At 34.9% G+C, this 22,603-nt stretch overlaps 1 protein-coding gene across 12 annotated transcripts in view; it reads right to left on the bottom strand.

The window, feature by feature from the left end:
- The window catches only part of stxbp5l (syntaxin binding protein 5-like), a 168,486-nt gene that overhangs the window by 51,113 nt on the left and 94,770 nt on the right, over positions 1-22,603 (bottom strand). For all 12 annotated transcript variants that reach the window (XM_038275456.1, XM_038275457.1, XM_038275459.1 and 9 more), the window contains exons 6-18: positions 22,411-22,474; positions 17,307-17,390; positions 16,149-16,272; positions 10,695-10,770; positions 10,406-10,560; positions 8,325-8,397; positions 7,119-7,266; positions 5,482-5,549; positions 4,935-4,975; positions 4,389-4,603; positions 4,036-4,211; positions 3,702-3,827; positions 618-769 (exon numbers count right to left, since the gene is read on the bottom strand). In XM_038275456.1, coding sequence (XP_038131384.1) covers positions 618-769; positions 3,702-3,827; positions 4,036-4,211; positions 4,389-4,603; positions 4,935-4,975; positions 5,482-5,549; positions 7,119-7,266; positions 8,325-8,397; positions 10,406-10,560; positions 10,695-10,770; positions 16,149-16,272; positions 17,307-17,390; positions 22,411-22,474 — 1,502 coding nt within the window. The remainder of the gene's footprint in view (positions 1-617; positions 770-3,701; positions 3,828-4,035; positions 4,212-4,388; positions 4,604-4,934; positions 4,976-5,481; positions 5,550-7,118; positions 7,267-8,324; positions 8,398-10,405; positions 10,561-10,694; positions 10,771-16,148; positions 16,273-17,306; positions 17,391-22,410; positions 22,475-22,603) is intronic.

Raw genomic sequence — 22,603 nt, 5'->3', positions numbered from 1 at the left:
CTTTTTAATTACTTCACGCTTAAAGACGTATGTGTAAATGAATTATTAAATACAGGGCTTAAAAACGATGTATTTGATTTATATGTTTTGCACATAGAAAACTGAATTACCGAAAAAAAAAAATCTGATTTCCTTAATTCCTATGTCATTTTGCACATTAAATATGTAGTTGCAAATTCCTGTCTCAATAACAGAAAACAAACAAACAAACAAACAAAAAAATAACTCATTAAAAAAAATATTTATATAATGGAATCTGATATTAACTTGAAACCAAAAGGTTAGGACAAGCAACCTTTCTACTTCATTCACTACTGTTTAGACTTAGAACATATGGTATTTATGGGTAATAAAGGAAAACTACTGATCTAATGTTTTATTTTTTTAATTATTCATCTATAATGGGTCAGATTTGCATACTTTTTAAAATGGAAATAGAGTAATTTGAGGCAGATGTGAAAAGGAAAAGCAACAGAGGAAAAAAATCAGAAGAGAGGATTGAGTCAGAAAGATAGAGCAGTGTTGACTGCTTTGTTGACACTTTGTTGTTTAGGTGCTTGGTTAGTGAATCAGTGGGCAGGTTTATGTAGCAAGGCAGATATGCTTTTGTGTGCTACCTGAGGTGGACTGCCGGTTCCTACGGGGGGAACGGGTAAGGCGTTGGTAGGGGTCGGTGGCTCCGTATAGATCCAGTGTTGAAATACACAATATAACTGTTTTTTGTAAGTAGTCAACCACCGCAAGCCCGTTACAATTCCCAAACGCCAACCTGGATACACAAACATACAGGAAAGAAGCAAAAAAAAGTTACAAAAAACATATGCAATCTTTTGGACAAGGTTTCTCTCTTTAATATAGAAGGTGAAACACAAGCTCTTAAAAAATTGTTAAATGAACTCTGACATTTTGATGCAATTACATACAACAAAAGCCTGTCTTTATCTCACACTGCTGACGCTGCTGTGATTTCAATATTAATGCCACGTTTCCCAGAACATCCAGAGTCAGCTGTTTCCTCCTGGCTCTTGAGGTATGATTGATCAAGAGGAACTTGATAGCCTTAAATCATCCCATATAAAAAACCTTTAGCACTTGAAGCAAAAGGCCTTTTTGTTTAATTTTGTGTGACTCTTTTCATACTTTATTAAAATAAAGCTTCTTTGTTTCAGAGTTTCTTTTTTTAGTTAATTGAGTGGATTTCTCGTTCTGGATGTTTATGTCAGTCAATAGCTGAGGAAATAGCCACTATGACTGAGTATGGTTCAGCACTAGTTCTTCACTTTCACAATATGCTTGTTCAGGATAAGGGGCTGATGCAAATCAAGCAATCAATGGGCTTCTATAAATAGTTCAGTTTTTCCCAACTGGCATTATATGAATATAATATAAAAAATGTCTGCAATGTAACATAACACCATTAATACAAATGTTATTGATTTTAGTTTATTGTAACAATATCAGAGGGATTGGTGGCCTAATGGTTAGAGCATTGTGCTTGGGTGCCAGAGGTCCTGAGTTCAAGCCCCACTCCCACAGCCTGCACTCTGGGTCCCTGGGCAAATACCCTTAAACCCACACTGCTCCCCAAGGGGATGAGTTAAATGCAGAGGTACATTTCTCCAGTGTGAGATCAATAAAGTTCTATTATTATTAAATAGAAGTGAATTTGATTGTATATATTGAAAATAAATAAGATCTGTTTGCCCTATAAAGGACCCTGAGAGGACATTATCTGTGACTTAATGCTGTATACATATATACAATAAAATCAAATAGCAACTGTTAACAGAATAAAAGCTAAAAAACAGTTAATAAATGTTTAAAATTAACAACAGAATCAATTTCATTGAAATTGAACCAATAGCAGCACTACTCAATGTCATAAGGCATTTCTTCATAACTGTTATCTGATGAAGGATAAAATAATTATTTTATTCAATTTTTTATAACTTTGGCAATACAGACTGTACAATTAATTATGTAACAGTTTTTATTAGCTACAGTTGTTGTAGTTATATATCCAGTTGACTACTTTTCCTCTGCACTGAAAGCTAAGCAATATCAACAAAATATATTTAATTCTCTCTTTTTTTAAATTTAAGAGTTTATATTCATAGAAAAGGCAGTTAGAGACAACAAAATAAATCAATATCCACTGGCCATGTTCAAATTGTGGAAAGCTTTAAATGAGAAATTTCAAAAAATGCATTGGCCTTGAACCACACTGAGCTTTTTAAACCAAGCTGTGACTTTATTGGTTTTTGAGAAGCGAGGCTCTTTTCAAAGAAAAGCTATTTAGTATTCTTAAAAGGAAAAAAGAAAGGAGGTGTGCTACTGCTGCATAAACACGTTCACATTTTCTATTCCCTACTACAGCTGTGTAAAAATATGTTTCTTTTCTATGATTAAAAATTGTTCAAATTATATGAAAAAGCATTTTTTTTTAAAGAGAATTTAATTAATTTGCACCATAACATGCCATTTTTCACATCTAGTCTTATGTTTAGTGTTTCTTAGTGTGCTGCAAAATTAACATTGTTTGGTTATTGCTTGACATACAGTTCCTGAATGTTCAAATGTGCTTCCTGCCTCTGATGATGTATATTTTATGCCATTTGAAACCCCAAACTACCTTCTAAAACCCAAATTCATAAAAACCTGTTTAGATGTAATGTAGCCAGCCCAAAGGAAACACAGAAACTAAAACACAGATGGACAGAGCTATGCATATTCAACACCATGTGTGGTTGAAAGAGAATAAGTTTATAAATGGTTTAGGATTTAGTCATACTGCAGTTAAACTTTCCCAGGATGGAATTAGAAATGGAATATGCAATTGTTTTATGCCAGGCCCCGAAAAGTAGACTATGTGCTGCACCTTAAGGATTTTTTCCTTTTTTCCTATAAAAAAGGGGAAAATATAGATGAAGGTGGTGTTCACCTACATGACTTTAGAATTATTCTGACTGAACGTGTGCAAAATATTAACACCTTGAAAGATACAGTTCAGTTCACTGGAAGTCGCTAAGGGCATACATGTCATCAATAAGCAGCTTTTACTGATTACTTTGAGCGATTATTTTTTCAGGACAAAACAACCACACATTAGTTTTTGTTAATCAGAAGAATTGGATGCAAAGGATTTGATGTATTGTGAATTTTTCTCTGATTCACAATGGGTCAAGCATGAAAGCCAAATTTAAAAGTACTGTATATATTTTCCTTAAAAGGATCCTTTTCCCCCCCACTTTTTTCAATTTTACCGCTAAACTCCTAACTGCATATTTTAAGACACAGAAAAATAAGTAAATATTAATCTGTTGTTTTTCTGGAAAATAAGAGATTTCTCTAATTTTTTCATGTTTTGGAGAGTTTAGGACACTTATCCCAGTGGAATTATGTGCAGAAACTTGTGCAATCAGTAAATGAAATTGAACTATCCTGACTGAATCTGTATTTATCTAATTAAAAAAACAAATTTAGATATATTCCTTTGATACAGAGTTAAATAGTTTAAATAATCATTTATTTGCTCTGAAAATGTATTTTGGTGTATTGAAAAAAAAATCTGTTTTTGTTATTTAGTTTAAGTTTGTTAATTCAATTTCAGTTTAAACATTCAAACATGTGTATCAGATAACCAGGTTCACATACTGACTGACTGACTGACGTGGTTTCACATAATCTGTCTGAGAACTTACAAGCCATATGCAGAATTGATGTCCAGGCTGGTGATTTGCTGTGGTGGCTCACCGTCTACCCACAGCAGCTGGATGACCAAGTCTGACTGATAGCCAGGAGGGACGCGAACCATTTTTTCCTTCACTCTAAAACAGATTTAAGGGAGAGAAGCAAGTGTTTTTGCCACAGAGAACAGAAAGATTAAAAGGAATTACACACAACTCCTACTGATTATTTCTGCCTCTAAGTTGTTTTTATTTAATTTTTTTCACTTAATGTTTCTGTATGTAAATGTCAGTATTTCCTTACTTATCAGGAATTATGTTTTGTATTCTGTTTGAACCACAAGCTTACTTGAGAGAGGGGACGCTGTCTTTAGCTCCGTCGGGTGTTCTGCTGCCAGGGCTAACAGGATGTTGGTAGTGGGTTTGGGGTGAGTGAGATGTGGGCTCTGAGAAGCAGGGATTGTTTTCATTCTCAGATGGAGTAATAATATCCTCCGGTTCACACTGCAAACGCACTTCTAAGGACTAGAAATGACAGAAATGCAGAAATATGAATGAGTCCACAGAACCATAACTATGACTACAAGTTTTATTCAATCTATTCATTTCAAAATTCAGAAATGGCTTAAAAACTGCAAACATCTGCAGGACATCAGATAGTCAGTTTGCAGTCTTCCTTACCAGGTTCTTATTTTGACTCACCACTGTCTGAGTGTTGGCTTCATATTTACTGAAGCGATACAGAATAATGTGTGCCGAGATGCCGACCACACAGAAGATGCGACTATGAGGGCACCAGCTAACCATCTGGACAGCAAAAGGATCGTCCTCCCCCATCTCAGCAGCCCGACCATCACCTGGCTTTGGCTTCTCGAACACTTTGGAGGTCTTTAGCTTGTACAACATCTGTAGCGTGACTTTTAAAACAAATTAGAACACACTGGTTTTCTTTTTTCTTTGGCGAGACCTCGTTTTCATGTGCTATTTTATGTCTCTTTCTGGTAATAGCTTTGATATAACTCTAGGCAACCTGCTTAATTAGCTGTGCAGCTTTCCCTATCATGAGAGGGCTATTAATTTGCTTTGGTGTCCTCTCTTTCAAGCCTGTGGCAAAATGGAAGTGACTCATCGGGGATCTCATATTGTTTATTGGATCTTGATGTGTCACAGAAAACCTGAGATGATCTCAAATCAATATTTCAGAGTTGTTTCTAAAATGACAAGGAAATTATTAGAGAAGCGACTTACATGCAGATGCATCCCAAAACTTTATTGACCCATCAGCATGTCTAAACAACAACAAAAAAGCAAGTAAAAAAACAGTTAAATTTTTTTATCTTTTAAGCAGAGCACTACAACATAAAGGAAATAATTTACCTTTCTTTAATTAGTTATTTGTTCATATTTTAGAAGTTGCAACTGTCTTTAAATCTGCAGTAAAGCCATTCATATTGCCTTAACTGAGAAGAACAAATTCAAATCTTAGGTTCCTCTGAAAAAAACCTTCATTATGATCTGAGATTTTTAAAATTTTCACACTGGCTCTTAAGAAAATGCTCTCCACATTGGCATCAGAGACTCAACTCAGCTATTGCACACCCCGTGTGTGAGAATAAGTTAACAAGTCTGTCAGCCCCATAAAAGACACCGGTTCTCCTTAGCCTGGAATAGACTCAGGTCACACTAGTGAAATAAGTGAAACATTATTACATATACAAAATAAGTTGTGTGAAAGGCAAGCGGAAATCCCTCAGATGTTCTTTTTCTTCCATTTCTATCAAAATGTCAGACTTACCCTGTGATGATGATTTCTGAATAAGTGTGGGAGCCTAATGTCCATGTTCCACCACCAACTGGCCACTCCTTAAGAGAGAAAACATCATTTTAAATTCTTATTACAACATATTCTCATTGTTGTCCCCAGTGTTTGTAAAATCTTTTTTGAAAATCATTTCAAACTCCCATAACTTTTGACAGACATGCATGATTTCACTCCATAATCCAAAACTGGGTTGATTTAAAACTAAACAGATGATAATGATAATGAAATGCACTAATAAGGTTTGTATGAAAATTGTTCTATGGGGTTAAATAATTTCTCTTATGTAGGAATGTAACAGATTTTCTTATAAAAGTCTGAATACATAGACAAAAAAACCGAATTGTTCCAAAGCATAATCTCTCCATTAGGTCCTCCTTAGTCCTAATAGCTAGAGGTGGGCAGTTCCAAGAATTTGCAGCATAATTCCTATTTTGATCAATGCGATTAAGTAAGTAAGATACCATGAGTCAGTATCGCTGGTACTGATATTGATACTTTTATTTAATTAAAGTTTTATGTATCATGAATGTATTCATCTTTTGGTGTTTTTTTTTGTGATTTTTTACTTTAATATTTTATGATAGTTGAACAACGGAAAAATAACAAATTAAGTTTAAAGCAATTTCAAGCATGTTAAAACATTTGTATCTAAAAAAAAAAAAGACTTTGGTGAATCTGCAGCAGTAGAGCCTGCAGAAGAGACAAAAAAATTATTGGTCTTTTCACTGGACTATAGTTTAATATCATTACCAGTTTTGGTATTGTTATTATGGATTCTAGGATCGATCTACCCATCTCTACATATTGCAGCAGAACATTAAGGACATCTCTGAGAATGTTTTATCTGGATGGCAAAAAAGATAAATATTCCAGTAAGCTGAATAAAAAACAAGTGGACAAATAAATAATATTTTAATTTATCCCGCACAATAATTACAGATGCTCTTATAAATCCTCTTGTGCCTTAAAAAAATCCTGTTTATTGTTCAGTTACTGAACCATTCACTCTTTAATGTGGAAGCTGTGAGGAAAAGACATTCAAAGTGATCTGTTTTAGTATTAAAAGAGTTGCTTACTTGATTACAATGGATGAAGAAAAAGATGAGTAAGAAACTAAAAATCAAATCCCATTTGCAGTAGATGCATACCTATTGCAGGAGATGCATACCTATAGTCCAGGATTCTAGTTTTAAATAGTCACTCTTTAGCAGTTAAAAGAAAAGCTATTTTTTCCTATTGAGCTTCTAGCATCTATTTGTTGTTTAACGAGTTGATATGGGAATATTTGCAGCCTTTTAGAAATGTCAGAGTTTGTAAGGATTTACGTTTTCCAGGGAATATACACAGAAATGTGTTGAGAAAAAAACTATTTGCCAAGATCCTAAAGACAGTTTAACATTTGAATTCAATAAATAAGGTGTAAGACACCGCCGCCCCTAACATATACTGTATAATTGTTAGCCACTATATAAATAATAGCCACACATGACTGTAAGGGATTCTCCTTTGAATGCTTTTATATTGCTTAAAAAGGTCGTAAAAGCAAAAAAAAAAAAAAAAGAAGCGCAGAAATCTTTCTTAATTATTTGTTTTCAGTATTAAATATGGACCTTTTGACTGTAGCCGGTCTTCTTGTGTTTAGCTCCTATTGAGTAGAGAATGGGGATAATGTCTGGTGGACAATCTGCAAAATAAGCCGTGCAGGTTACAGGAGACTCGTGGATGTCCATGGGATATGGGTTCTCAAACACAGGATAGCTGTAAGACACAACAATTGAAAAGCATCAAACCAGGATATAAGAACAATTACACATAAAGCAGAAAGTGTTGCAAAATCAAAGTGTATTTTTCTTTCTAAAAGCTACTTTAATTTTAAGCTGTAAAAGTACATTGTTAACAATACAAATGTATATAAAGCACTATGTACTTTGTAATAGAAATAATGTTAAAATGGCCTAACAGTATGTAAAATATTACTAAAATATTAACTTTACAATGTGTCAGCGAAAAAGGCTGGGACAGCAAAACACACCAACAGTGAAAATTTAATTTAGTTATTGAACAGCAGACATGTATTAACTCTGTGTCAGCTTCAACACAACTTACTGCTGATCAATGAGAATACAAAATACAATCTGGGTGAACTAACAGTACAGCCATCAGGAGACATTAATATCTGACTGCTGTAATTATCAAATCCAATTTTCAGAGCAAGTTGATTTGAACTGAAGTGTTGATCCACTATTCAAACATACTCTGGGGGCTAAGGTGTTTATCTCTTAATTTATTTTCATCAGCATTTTCTATCTTTATTTCACCCTTTGGAGGTTAATTAACTAAGATGGTGGAAGTTGCACCATGAAAGCAGTGATTGGATTATAACACCAGATTAGGACAAATATTAATAAAAAAAAAATAGAAATCTGCAAGACAGAGTTTCAACTGAAGTGAGAAATCTTCTAAAAAAAACAAAAAAACATTTTCATATACAAATTTATACAGATTTTCCTCTCTGAAAGTATTAATGATATGTCCTTTAATTAATTTAAAATTGAGACTCAGGTTAAATTTTACATGTAAAAATAATTTTATCTTTGGGTGAAAACTGTGACAAAAAGGGTTTCTATTGGTATCCTGAAGGTGTAGACTTGCCTTTCCTCAGTGGTAATGCATTATGATGTCGCTTGTCAAAAAGAGAAAAAGAGAAGCTCAGAGGTCTCGCTTGGTGATTTCACATCAGTCTCACCTCGCAGCAAGTGTTTGTGTGTGTGAGTGTGAGGGTGGGTGGTGTTTGGGAGGGTATGTGAAACACCTACTTGCTCTGTGTGAGATCCACCACAATCAAGTCTTTCTCCAAGAGCACCACCACAGCATAAGGCTCCTGGACTTCTGTAGGTATGAATACAAACCAGTTGGGATCATTTGGATTCCAGTTGTCTTTTTAATAAATTCTGGGATAACATTAAAGTATTTACTACAAACATTCTGATAACAAAAAAGCACTTTTACTCTATCAACAGTAGATTTAAGATTTTATAGAACCCTCAATGTTTTTTTTTTCTAATGCACTTTTATAAGAACTATCATAAGATTTGTCAAAAAGGGGGACCATGATAGGATTGAAACATTAAACCTTAATCGTTGAAATTTAAAATTTTTTATCCAACTTATTTTTTTATTTTTTACTTTATTTTTTAAGGCACGGCAAAAGAAAATGACAAGGTCCCAGTTCTGTTGTATTGTTGGTTTAAAATGTCTATGGTGGTATGGTGGTATTTAAAAACCTTGGTGTTTAATGGATAACAACACTTCAAAAAGCATTGCTCTTGACTTTGGGTTATTCTTCCCCAATTTTTCTTTTTTTATATAGTTTTTGACTTATTTTTACCATTTTACTTTATATTTAAAAGTATAACCCTTAATGCCAGTTTGAAACAATAACCCAACTTTAGTAAATTAAATTCATACAGGACTGGACCAGCACACATTTGACACATTAGACGATAAACAAAATGAGCCAAATTGTTTGTTTTTTACTCCAGTAGTTTTATTGTTCTGCCCTTTAATTTGTTGTAAGACAGGTTTCTGCTACAGTTCATCACGGCTGGAAGTAGGTGTTAGCTTTTTTTAGGTCTGATACAAACAACAGGCACCAGAATAATACAAGCAAACATATTTTGCCAGCAGGTTTCAACATTTTAAGTTAATTTAGGCATTCATAAACTGTTTCAGAGGAGTGATCATAGTGATCTGGATCAGCAGTGCTGTGTCGGTCTCCCTGCCAGCTCTTAGATGAGCTTCTCTGATTGGTTGATGTGGTGCGTTGAGCAGCAAAAGTTCAACTTTACCAACTCCAGCTGCTGCTTATTTAGTGAATAATGCACCTACGATGCTCAGTTCATGAAGTGCTGCGGCTGCTCAGATCTATCAAGATGCACTGTTCTTGCTGCTCAAGATGCTGCAGGACCTTTCGCTGCGCCTTGATGACCATCAACCACTGACTTTGAATGTAAACCAGCTGCCTCTGCTGTTTCAATCATGTGCGGTGTGAACGTAGCATTAGGGCTTAGAGCAGGTCGACGTCTCCAAGATGGCGTCCGTAATTTCTCCGCCGCAACAGCCAATGCGGGCTCTACTCTTACATGTATGTCTATGCATTTTACAGTGATGAGCGTGCACTACCTATTTACAGAGGTCTTAGTTCCAGGTTTGACTGCGACCTGTGGTCCTTTTTTGCATGTCTCTCCACCTCACTCATTCCTCCTTTCCTGTCAGCCTGCTTTATCAGAAAAAAAAAACGAGCCACTAGTGCCGTAAAAACCTCAAAAAAAAAATAAAAAATGTCATCCACTGCCATCTGCCTTTTGTTTATGCCATTGACACCACTGTCTGTAAGTTTGAATTTAATATTCGAGAGTAGAATTTGTTTAAATCTTATTTGTGGAGAATATTTACAGTAAACGTGAGGTTTGACTACTATATGATGCCAATGGTTTTACGTAAGTTTATTTTAATGTTAACATTGAATTCTAAGTTTCTGATCAATGTTTTTTAATGATTCTAAACTAAAAGTAGCTATTTTATGTCTGCATTAAAGTTTTACTCCCTATACGTGATTCAGTGAAATAAAGTGGCGGTAAGGAAGATACATCCTGACTCACATATTCATTTGACTGTAGTTAGGCTTACTGCTAAACTGTGTTAGACACACACAAGGACAGAAGAATATTCATACTAAAGGACAAATATATAAAATGTTAAGTAGGTAATGTATGAAGGTAATTCCAGGATTCTGTGTTAACATTCCCAAACATCTTGGGACTGTCAACACATGGTTTTAAAACCTTTGAACAGAGGTACAATAAAGATTTATGAGAATTGTAACCTATGTACATACCATTATTGTACGGCGTCTCACAGAGGACCATGAATTCTACAATAGGGTGGTCCATTTCTAAAACGGTGATGGCCTTGCCGTGCATGATGGTTAAAGCTGGTCGTCGTCCCGCCTTGTCATATGAAAGACCACCAGAGAAGATGACAAAAGGCTCACTGTTGCAAAAGAAGAATTTAAATTTTCTTAACCACAGTTTGCTTTGCTTAGCTTGTGTCAGCACTTATAAAAAAAGACAATCCAAAAAAACATTGTATGAAATGTGCAAAAATGGAAATTCGAGAGAACAAACCTGCTCCTTGAGGTCTTGTACTCCACTTTCAATATTGGTTTGCATGACTCCTTTCTCCCATCCTTCTGTATCTTTCCTGTATGATTGCAATAACAAAAATAATGGGATGAAATATTTACTTCAGTTTAACTGAAAATAAGCATTTCTTTTAAGGATCTCGGTTATCAATTTCTTAGAAGCATTACTGCAAACTATAAATACATTCCAGATTAGACTAAATGCATACGTTGCCTTTTGTTAATTAGAAGATATTTTTTTCTTTCTTGATCATTTTAAGTAATTTAGTTTATTTTTTCTTTGTATGTATTTATTAACTCTTTCACATTCACAAACCTCTCCTCTGCTGCTTTAAGGATCATGCAAGCTGACAACCAGGTTGTGTCAATAAAATTATGAAAAGTTTTAACACTTATGTTTCCATTTAACCATTGCAGAAAAAGTTCTTAGAGCATAGAGACTGCTACATAGCATCACAACAACATAGAAATGAAGCCTACAGCACAACTTCCCTGCACTGTTCCTCCACCTGCTAGCGCAGTTGTTTTTTCTTTTCCACCCCTTCAAACTCAGATTCATGAGTTACGGAGTTGTGTTGCCATCCAAAATGAACAGAAGAACATTGCAAATTCCCTACATCCTGAGTGCTTCTGGTAGCCTACTGTATACCTCAGGGTTCATGGGAGTTGTTGAGATGCACAGGCCCTCCATCATCATCATCCTGGTTCAAAAATGTTTTAGACTCCAGATCTAACTGAATGTTCTCTACAGAAAATCCTTTATCTAAACTGACAGGTACATTTCGTGCCTGTGTACTTATATCTACTTACATCTGTCTAGAAATCAGACAGACTCTACAAAACTGCTAGTGGATGAAATCCTTTCTGCATGTGTTTAGTTTTCCTTTACTTTGATTTTAGTTATGTATCCGGCCAAACAGATTATAGATAATCAGTAATGAAGAGAAAAAAAACAAAACAAGATAGAATAAGAATTCCCTTAACTTAAGAAAATCATATTGCCATTTAGTTTCTCTTATGCATCAATGTTCTGTCATTTTATAGTTCAAAGTGAGAAAATAGCATTCTGTCAAGGTCAAGATGGCATGCCAGTAAACTAACAGAAGTGGGAATGGAAATTTAAAGCACACTTTGAATTCTTCCAAGCACCATATTAAAATCATTCAGCTGAGCCACTGCTTAAAATTTCACAGTGATTAGAATTTTCACTATTTTTCTTTCTTTGAGCATGTAAAAATATTTCAAGGTGACTGAGAGTGTGCTTTGACCAAATTTTATTCTTTCAAGGACAGGCTTAAAGACGGAGTTAAGAGAATTCTAAAAACGGTAAAAATGTCATAAAGGTATGTAAGTCACCCAACCTTTTATGTATGCACTGTGGCACTGGAATTTAGGTTTCAATTCTTCTGTGTTTCAGGATTTTTTTGGTATGAATAAAATTGTGATCTTATGTCATCACACAGCTTCCTTCAGCATAGGCCCGCCCACTGCTGGCCCAGTAGTATAAAACGAAACTGCGAGGCTGCATCTGCATTATTGCAGACTCAGTGACTTTGCGCTCTATTTACCACTTTTTCGAGCCATTAAACTGTTCTCTTCAAAAAAGCGACTAGTGAAAAATCGAACTACTTTTTCCTGTCATGTTGGCGACTCTGGTGACAACACATGATAGCACAGATCACTTTGAGTTTAAGGCCATTAGGAAAAAGTTTATAAGCCCCCCGCCATCCAAAACACTAACAGGGACTTAGATGCAACAGTTTTAGATCAGAGAGCAGAGCAACTGTCCTGGGCTTCCCTATTGAACATAAGTCGCATATGCATTAAGCTTGCACTGATCCTACCTAAATAATAATAATTTAGAAAAAAAATCAGAATGTAAATATACAAGTTAGCTTTTTGTTAAAAAACAATTGCTGCTGTGAAGCAGAAGTGTGGACGTTGCTTCATCGGCCCTAGCAGACACTCTCCATCGTGTCAGGAGAGAGAAAACTGACATATTTCTCATTAGTTTTGAAATATTATTTATGCTTAGGTGAGTTCCTAATAATTCAGACTGGTGTTTAATAAAACACATTTCTGTGAAGTGACAAACTGAGAACGCACATTTATTAATACTTTAAACAGTCTTTAAAGACACAAATACAAGTCCCTACTTATGACCTGACATTTGAATTTGCAACATGGCATTGTTTTAATGTTTATCATATTATGAAACACCACAAAAAAACAAATTCTTAAACCAGTACCATTCTAACTAACAGACCCTTAGGTGAACCTATCTATTGGTATCTATCTAAATTGTTTTAGGAATGCTTGCCTGTTGACAAACACCATAAATATGTTGGAACTAGCGGTGTCAGCTTCATGTAGTGCAATGCATAATTTTATTTTAGAAAGAACTATTAAGGTTTACAAATTTTATCCATCCGTCCTGGAAAAAAGCATCCCCTCAGTCTGGTGCTGCCACCACCGTGCTTCAGATTAGGCAAAATGTGCTTAAGGTGATATCTGCTGTTGCTTTTCTGCTTCATTCAAAGGAAATAGCTCAATCCTCATCTATTTTGTCTCCTTTTGAGCACCTTCCCTCACAGGCTTGGTGTGCCCCCATGACTTATACCAAACACAAACAAGACTTTTTTTTTTTTTTTGTATCCTTTCGTATAAGTAAAATTTGTTGAGTACAGTAAACGACTAATAGTTGCTCTGTCAACAGATTCCCCTTGCTGAACTGTGGATCTTTGCAGTTTCTCCAGAGACATTATACGCCTCTTGGCTTCTCCACTGATTAATGCTCTTCTTCTATGGTCTATATCTTTACATGGATAGTCAGGTTTTAGTAGATTTCCTGTTCTATTCTGAAGTGTTAAGGCCTTCACAGAAGAGCTGTACTAATGCTTTGACATATATATACATTGTCTAATGTAGATATATACACTCACTGGCCACTTTATTAGGTACCCCATGCTAGTAACGGGTTGGACCCCCTTTTGCCTTCAGAACTGCCTCAATTCTTCGTGGCATAGATTCAACAAGGTGCTGGAAGTATTCCTCAGGGAGTTGTGGTCATAAAGGGTTGGACATGGTCAGCAACAATACTCAAGTAGGCTGTGGCATTGCAAAAATGCTCAATTGGTACCAAGGGGCCCAAAGTGTGCCAAGAAAATATTCCCCACACCATGACACCACCAGCCTGAACCGTTGATACAAGGCAGGATGGATCCATGCTTTCATGTTGTAGACGCCAAATTCTGACCCTACCATCCGAATGTCGCAGCAGAAATCGAGACTCATCAGACCAGGCAACGTTTTACCAATCTTCTATTGTCCAATTTCGATGTGCTTGTGCAAATTGTAGCCTCAGTTTCCTTTTCTTAGCTGAAAGGAGTGGCACCCGGTGTGGTCTTCTACTGCTGTAGCCCATCTGCCTCAAAGTTCGACGTACTGTGCGTTCAGAGATGCTCTTCTGCCCACCTTGGTTGTAACAGGTGGTTATTTGAGTCACTGTTGCCCTTCTATCCGCTCTAACCAGTCTGGCCATTCTCCTCTGACCTCTAGCATCAACAAGACCATTCTCTGTAAACCCTAGAGATGGTTGTGTGTGAAAATCCCAGTAGATCAGCAGTTTCTGAAATACTCAGACCAGCCCTTCTGGCACCAACAATCAATCACCTTTCTTCCCCATACTGATGCTTGGTTTGAACTGCAGAAGATTGTCTTGACCATGTCTACATGCCTAAATGCACTGAGTTGCCGCCATGTGATTGGCTGCTTAGAAATTAATTGTTAACGAGCAGTTGGACAGGTGTACCTAATAAAGTGGCTGGTGAGTGTATATATATATATATATATATATATATATATATATATATATATATATATATATATATATATATATATATATATATATATATGTGTGTGTGTACACACACACACACAGGTTAAAGATGTCTTAAACAACTATTCAACTTCATAAAGTTATTTCCAAAGTCTTGGAACTGCCACAGAAAAAGGTCTGTCACCTCCAAGCTTTCATTGTATCCTTGGCATATCCAGCAAAGGCTGATACACTGACTGGAGTGAACAGGATGGGCAATGTAATTCAAGAAACTCCAAGTGGTATTACAGGCCTTTTAAAGATTTAGGAACAAATAAAGAATGTTAAAGTTAAGCCTGAAATAAACAGGCGGCCAGTAAAACGAGGCTAAAACATGAGTTCCCATGCTTCCCCTTTGTTGTAAGAACCATCCAGGCTTTTACTTTGTCAAGGCACTCAAATATTGACTCCAAAAAAAATGGTTTCTTCTTGTCTCAAGGGAACATATACCTGGCACTGGTCAGCATGAAAATGAAAAGCACATTTATAACTCAAGAAAACAAGATATAATAAGGAAGGGCTAAGAAATGAGCCTTGCAGGATCCCAGGGGAAAAGAGAACAGAGAAAGATAAAAAATGGCTCTGGTTTTTCTATGAATTAGGGTAGTCTCTTGTAAGCCTTTGAGGTACTCTAATTAGGTGATTTAATAGCTGCAAATCGTGTTTTTAAATACAGTTCTTAAATCCAACTAAACCAAGACCACATAATTTACGGTATCCATAGCTTAAAACCAAACAAAGAAAAACCCCTGAAGGATTTTTTTTTTTTTTTTTTTAAGTACAGCAATAATTTCCAACAATCCAGTTTGCCAAAAGGGACATTATAAAAAAAAAAAATGCATGCATGCATGCAAGAGAATTTTCTCTGACATTACCAGCAAAAGCAATAATGTTCATGCCTTATTTGCCATGTTCCTGCAGGCCCTAAAAACAGAAGTTTTCAAACTGCTGTTGGAAAAAGAGCATTTAAGACAAGCTGCTACGGCAGAACTGCAAACCTATTTCAAATCCTTTATCAGTAAGAATTTTGAAAAAAATATTAAAAACACCTTCCTGACAATTACCAGCCATTTAACATATTTAAAGATGTTGTAAAAACGAGGTCATGTGTTTGTCTTTTGTAATATTAATACCTTGTAGGGTTTCTTTATAGATCTGCCTAATAAGTCCACCAGACAGCTACAGCTACAAAATGCTGCTGCTCACATCCTTATTAATACTAAGGAGGTGGAGCACATCACCACAGTTTTTAAGTTGTTAAACTGGTTCCCAGTATATCAAGAGAATAAACTATGAAATAGTTTATAATAATTTGTTATAAATCATTGAATGGCTTAGCTCCAAAATAAATCAACAGACTGTTTCAATTAAACAGACATCTCGGGTCTTCTGACGTATGTATACCGAAAACCATAACCAAACATGAGAAAGTAACTTTTAGAAGTGATGCTCCACTAATCTGAAACAAACTCCCATAAAACTGTAAAATTGTTGCAATCCAAGTACATGGAAACCAGCCAAGTTGCATGGTGCTCTGAAGTTTAAGTAAGTGTATCTCACCATGAGGAAAGGTGACTTGGAATGGCTTGGTGGTGTTTCTAAGGTTCCATAGTGTTAGGCTCCCATCAGAGTGACTGCACATAAACTGTTTCCCTTCATGGTGCCAACTGACTGAATGGATAGCCTGTGGTAATAAGACAAAGATAAAGATTTAACTTTTATAACATTTTAACATTTGCTTTTCACACATTCTTATAGATTGAGGTGGTGTGAGACTTTAATGCAATTTCAAAAATGACGCACGAGTGATATCAGAAGTGATATCAGAAGTGATATCAGAAGTGCTGCGTAAGTGCACAACGACTACCTTTAGATAGACATAAGTAAAGTCTCTAATGTAAACATGCAGGTGAAAATATTTTGATTGGATTTGGCAGGATAAGAATAAAATCTTAAATCAACTCAAATGATTGGTTTAGGCTGATTGGCAATTTGATTAGCTTGCATGTAAATGCTTGTCAGGATCAAGTTACTCTGAATGAAGCAAGCTGACCCTGGCGCACATATTCACCCCCACATGAATGTGATATTAATCAGCTTCAAGTGGTTATTTGTTCGTCAGAGAATTATTATCATGTTTACAGGACACATTTTGATTCCCATCAGTCATTCTATTCTAATAATTTCTTTCCATATAAATTGTATATGAACATCTGTACAATTATCCTTTGTTTTTAAGTCTGATTACATTATCATCTTATGGTGAAATTGTTATTATGTACAAATAACTAATGTGACAAGTTTGAAAAAAATGAACAGGAAAAAAATTAAGGATTATTTAGAGGAGCACAAATAATTTGCATACAGTATTTATATCCTATCAACTTACAAATATCTCATCTAGAAAATTCATTCTAAAACAAAATGAAAAAAGAAACTAGCTTCTTTAAGTAGTAACTGGTTTTAAATTGTTTAGTAGAAAATATAGCAGACTCTTCACACCACATCTGTTGACCTTTAAATCATTGGTATAATATTATTCTTCAAGTAACATTCTAGCCTTGCTAAAATGTGGGCCCACCAACTAACTCTTTAAAAAAAACAGTAATAAGATGGTAACTGCATCATAACCTTGTCAACACTGTAAAAACTGTCTCTTGAGAAATCAACTTTCATGTGACCACAGTTTCTGTTACTACTGTATGTTATAGCAAGTACCTCATCATAGTAAATTCTGAAGTCAGCCTTCTTGGCCCGGAGGTCCCACTGCACAATGGTTCCACCTTCAAACCCTATAAGTAACTGAAGAGAGGGATGAAAAGAAAGGGAAAACAAAGTCATAAAATGTTTAAGGGCATATTTTATCAGATTTTTTTTAAATAGAAAACCTATAATTATTTATAGAACATACAAAATATCTGATAAATAATTTATGTCACACCCAAGCAGCAGCTGTGAAGCAACTTATTATCCTAAATGGAAATCAAATTCATTACAGAAATTTGACCCATGAATCGATTTTTCAAAGTGAAGTTGTTCAATCTTTTCTAACTAATCAAGCCCTACAATGTTTTCAATTCTAGACATATTTAGCTGAGGAGTAACAAAAGAAACAGACTACATGATTTTTGTTTTAAAGGTATAGAAGAAGGTTTTTTTTTCGGGTTCATGGGGATTGTCTTATCTACAGTATTGATTGTCCCATTTGCCAATGTTTGCAACTTCCAGCATTTATGTATCCGTTGAGCTTTCATTTCTGTCAATCAGTGTGGCTCCCCCACTCTCACTATATATGAAAATGGCTGAGAAGCTACCTGTCTTACAAGTTTATAAGAAGAAAAAGACCTCAGATAAAAGAAAAAAAATACGCCTGTGTATTTGGGAGTTTTATACATGTGATAGTGGAAGAGCTTGTAGGGTGGACTAGCTCATGCTCAGTTACTCAAGAAGTCACTTGGGTATTTCTTACCTACATTCCCAGGAAAAAATGTCCACACTACTAACTGTAGATTGACTACAGTAAAGGGTTTAACCGTCATCTACTTATTTTTCACATGTTCTACATAAGCATCACAAATTTTCCTGATTCTTTTGACAAAGTAGTTAAAAGAAAAAACAAAAAAACATAACACTAACAACCATGAATTCATGTTGTTCTGATCTTTTCAACTGCCCAAAAAAATTGAATTTAATAAATTTCCATATATGGTGCTAAATCAGATACGTTGAGTTTTCAAATCCTCTGACATCTAAATGTTCATTCTGCACTTAATATATTTTTTCACATTTTTTGTATGATTTCGATATTTTACCTGACAGCAGTCACTAATTGCTTTTTCAAATAGCATTTCTTAATAATTTTGCTGCCTCATCTTAACTTCCTTCTTTGTTAATGATGGGGTCATGAGATTGTAAGATCCTATTGCTGAGAAGTTTAACAACACACACTGCGGCATCCATTATTCTAGGCTATGTTTATTACTTTTAGTGTTAATCACTTTAATCATTCCAGCCACGCATAATGAATAATTTTTGCTTCATCCAGCTAGAATATTATTAAGAAAAAATATTGAAAAACATAGTGTTTTTTGGCGCTAACTTTCTGCGTTTCTGATTCCTTTTTTTTTACTTTCTTTTTATAAACCTCCCAAATATATTCATATGTACTGACAGGAACAAAACCCTACAGAGGTTATACAAAACAGGAAAAGATAAGGGCTGATTGATGCAATCCGATCATAGATGACAAGAGAGAGAGAGATCAGTGGAGCTGGGAGGAGCACAGCCAGTCTGAGGAAATGGATTTCCTGCTGAGCAGAGAACCTGTGGTACATTTCAAACATTGAAATGGGTATGTGAAGCTGAGAATAAAAGCTTCCCTTTAGAAAACCCATCAACCCTAAAGTTTTTAATTAAAACATCACTGAAGAGGAAAAAAACAACAAAAAATACTGCTAATATGCAGATAGAAGATCAATACTGCACAGTATGTTCTCAAAATAACAGTGTGTAATATTTGATGGGAGACCTATTCCATTAAGATGAGCAGCTGCTTTATATGGCTTTGACATTGAGGTTTGAGTCAGACTGCTTGATAAAGCTTGGACTGCCTGAAAATAAAAAAAACATGGCACAACAGACAGGGGGGCAGTCTAAGTAGCCTGCAGACAGAGCTCATAGATGTCTGGCAAAAGTCTGTATTTTAGAAAAGAGTCAAATATACAAACCCAGTGCAGATTTCCAAGAGCAAACCAAGAATTAATTAAATAATAAGTCATGGCTAGGTGAATTTAAGAAAAGGAAGTATGATTAAAACCACACAAGTCTTAAAACGTTTTGTAAATGATCTTGCAAACAACCCTGCCATGCTGTGAATACTCAACCATTGCCAGGACAAACAGATGACAGCTGTGGAACAATTGACTAACAAGTAAAACGTGTTAGTGAAAGCAAATAGAGCAAAGCTATGTAAACAAAATGCACAGGAAAAACCCTATGTTTACAGTAGGTGTAAGTGGGACTTAAAACACAATAAGAACATTTAAAAAGCAAAACAGAAACTCAAACCCACCACAGACAAACTATAAGGAGAACACCACAGCAAGAACTTTGCAATAACATTTTTTTCCCTGCTTAACCCGAGATTTAATTAGCTGAAAACCCATTATAGAAAAAGCATTAGAATCAAATGAGTATGCAAGAAAGGAATTTGCTCTCCACTAAGCAATTTTTTTGTATTCATTTTCTATTTTTAATTTAACTCTATCTATAAGCAAGAATACATATGTGTGTTTAGAGGTATAGGAGTATAGGAGCATCCCAAGCTTTTCTTTTAAAGATTAGTTTCAAAACATTCCCAATTTTCCATCTTAATATTTCTATAGTTTAAGGTGCTTTAATAAGGTGCGAGTCAGCTGGCTGAATGCAAGCTTCTAGAGTTTTCAGTTGTATTTACTTGTACAGGGGTTTCATCGTGTGACTTGCATTGAGATATTAAACAGCCCCTTATAATGATGGTTCTGATTAAATCACAACCATTTATAAAAACTTGTATACTGTATCTGTATTATTACATCCTTCAAAAAAACATACATTACATCCTTCTTCAAAATTCCCATTGAATACGAAAAAAATAAATAATAATAATTAAAAAAAGCCTACCATCTAGAGACATGTGTGTTAAGATGCTGACTTCCAATAGATTACCAGAGCATACACCCTGACTAATGACTCATAAGATGGGCTTCTGGAAACACCTAGCATTTCACTATAAAGAACAAAATTACTGCTACAATGTGTGACTGTGTTCATGGGTATTCAGGTGTGTATGACAGGGAGTGGTCTGTTTTCCTCACCAAACTGCCTCTGTCTGGATTCTAAAATCTGACAGATCTGTGTAAGCATGGATTTAAAAAAAGATTAATAGCTGCACAGCATTTTTCCCTTTCCGAGACTTGCTTTCCTCTTCTGCTGTTCAGCTTACTGTAACTTTAAAAAGCCATTTCTTTTTCATATAAATAAGTATTCAATATAACTGTGCATTTTTTCCACCTCCTGCTGTTTTTATTCTATTCTATTCTATTCTATTCTATTCTATTCTATTCTATTCTAGCCCTACTGCACCTTGTTCACATAGCATTAACAGAAAAATTTAAACATCTGCATATCATCATTATTTATAGTAGACTCAATAATATGCCACTAAAACAATGCAAGAGCTGGTTTTTCTAAAATTATACTAATACTATACATGTGATTTAGTTCATATGTGTAGTGCATAAACATAATGAGAGTAAGGGAATGCAAGTGAGTGAGTAATAATGGTGAATCTGCCCATTTAGAATAATAATTGGCTGATTTATGAACTAGTCCAGTTATTCAAAAAATAGGTTTCATCGTTTAAGAACAATTAGCAGAATGTTATTCTACCTCAGCCAGAAGTATTGGAATAAATGAGTGTCTTAAAATGAGTGTCCATAGTAACGGAGGGTAATTTCAAAATTTACATATTTATCTTTTTTTGTAGAAGTACACTGCAGTGGAAAAATGAGGCAAGTGAAGTATTCTTTTAGCATACCAATTGTTCATGTGGGCGAATACTGCCTTGTGCAGTCCAGAAAGTAGAAAAGAATAGGGAGCCATGAAGAGATGAAAACGACTTTAAAAAAATCAACATATAAGGCTAATTCTTTATACAAATATCATATAAGCTATAGACCAGTGCTCTAAGAATAGTAACCTTACTTGACATTGCTATTTGGTGTTGCATAGAAAAAAAAAACACTGAAAAAATGACTTTTTATTGTCTGTGTTATCAATAAAAGTATATCTATTTTGCTAGTTAGTATTTTCCATAATACTCATTTCAACTCATGGTAAGAATTTTTTCATTGGCCCATAAGTAAATAAAGGCCAACTTAATAAAAAAAAAAAAATTCTATATATTTATATATATATGTGACCAAATTAATGATATCACTGTTATCTAGGGTGAATAAAACTATCAACTAAAATGCAGCATTCATTATCCTTTGAATAATTATGAATGAATATAAAGCTGAAACTTATTATTATTCACAATTAAAAACAGCCAGATATTGTATTGCATAAACTTATCACAGCATCACAAATATTATATTTCAAATGTGATTAACACCTCAAATTTATCTCTCTAAAAATTCATTTGAGTTAAATTCAATTTAAGGTGTCTGTCCCAAACAGCTTTGATTCTCAGATAAATAATTAAGATATTTCTTGATTTAAACAAGGGCTGGAAAAGCAACGATGATTTTCTTGGTAGGAAACATGTTTTCTAGCTAAATTCAATCACCTGCCCAGAGTTTTCTTGGAAGTACCAGCTCTCTTTTGAGCAGTTCACAGAAAAAACCTTTCCAGATGGCTCTCAGTAACTAACCATCTGGTGCACTGGGTCAAACTGCATTAACAGAAATAAAGTAAAGAAAAAAAAGGAAAAACTATATATATATATATATATATATATATATATATATATATATATATATATATATATATATATATATATATATATACAGAGAGAAAGGGAGAGAATGACTAATACTAGTTAATAATAATATTTCTTAGAATGGGTAGAGCTACTTTGTTCTTTTGTGAGCATATTTCAAAAGGCAAGAGAAAACAGAAAAGGTAAAACACAAAAGTCGAAATACAGCTTGTATCCTTGGGATTTGTAGCTGCCAGATGTTTTGCAGCGAGTGCAGTAGTGACAATAGGAAGGCTCCTTAAATCTGAGCTAAAGAAGCCAAGAGATGTTGCTGAGCTCCTCTGTTATCCACCTACTCACCTTGCCTTCATCCTTCGGGCTGTCACTCAGATGAACAACGGGTCCTGGATGGGTTTTAGTTGATCTGAGATGAGAAGGAAGATGAGATATGTAACATGGGTATCCACTGTAATGCTTTAAAACCACAATACCAGAAGATAATTTTGTTTTTAGAGCCAAAGAAAAAGGTGTACGATTTCTCTTTCACCCAGAT

This window comes from Cyprinodon tularosa, unplaced genomic scaffold (assembly GCF_016077235.1).
Source record: "Cyprinodon tularosa strain WSP-4 unplaced genomic scaffold, ASM1607723v1 ctg96, whole genome shotgun sequence".
In the NCBI taxonomy this organism is placed as follows: Eukaryota; Metazoa; Chordata; class Actinopteri; order Cyprinodontiformes; family Cyprinodontidae; genus Cyprinodon; species Cyprinodon tularosa.
The sequence above is the reverse complement of the archived record's forward strand: the minus strand, read 5'-3'. Positions and strand labels throughout refer to the sequence as shown.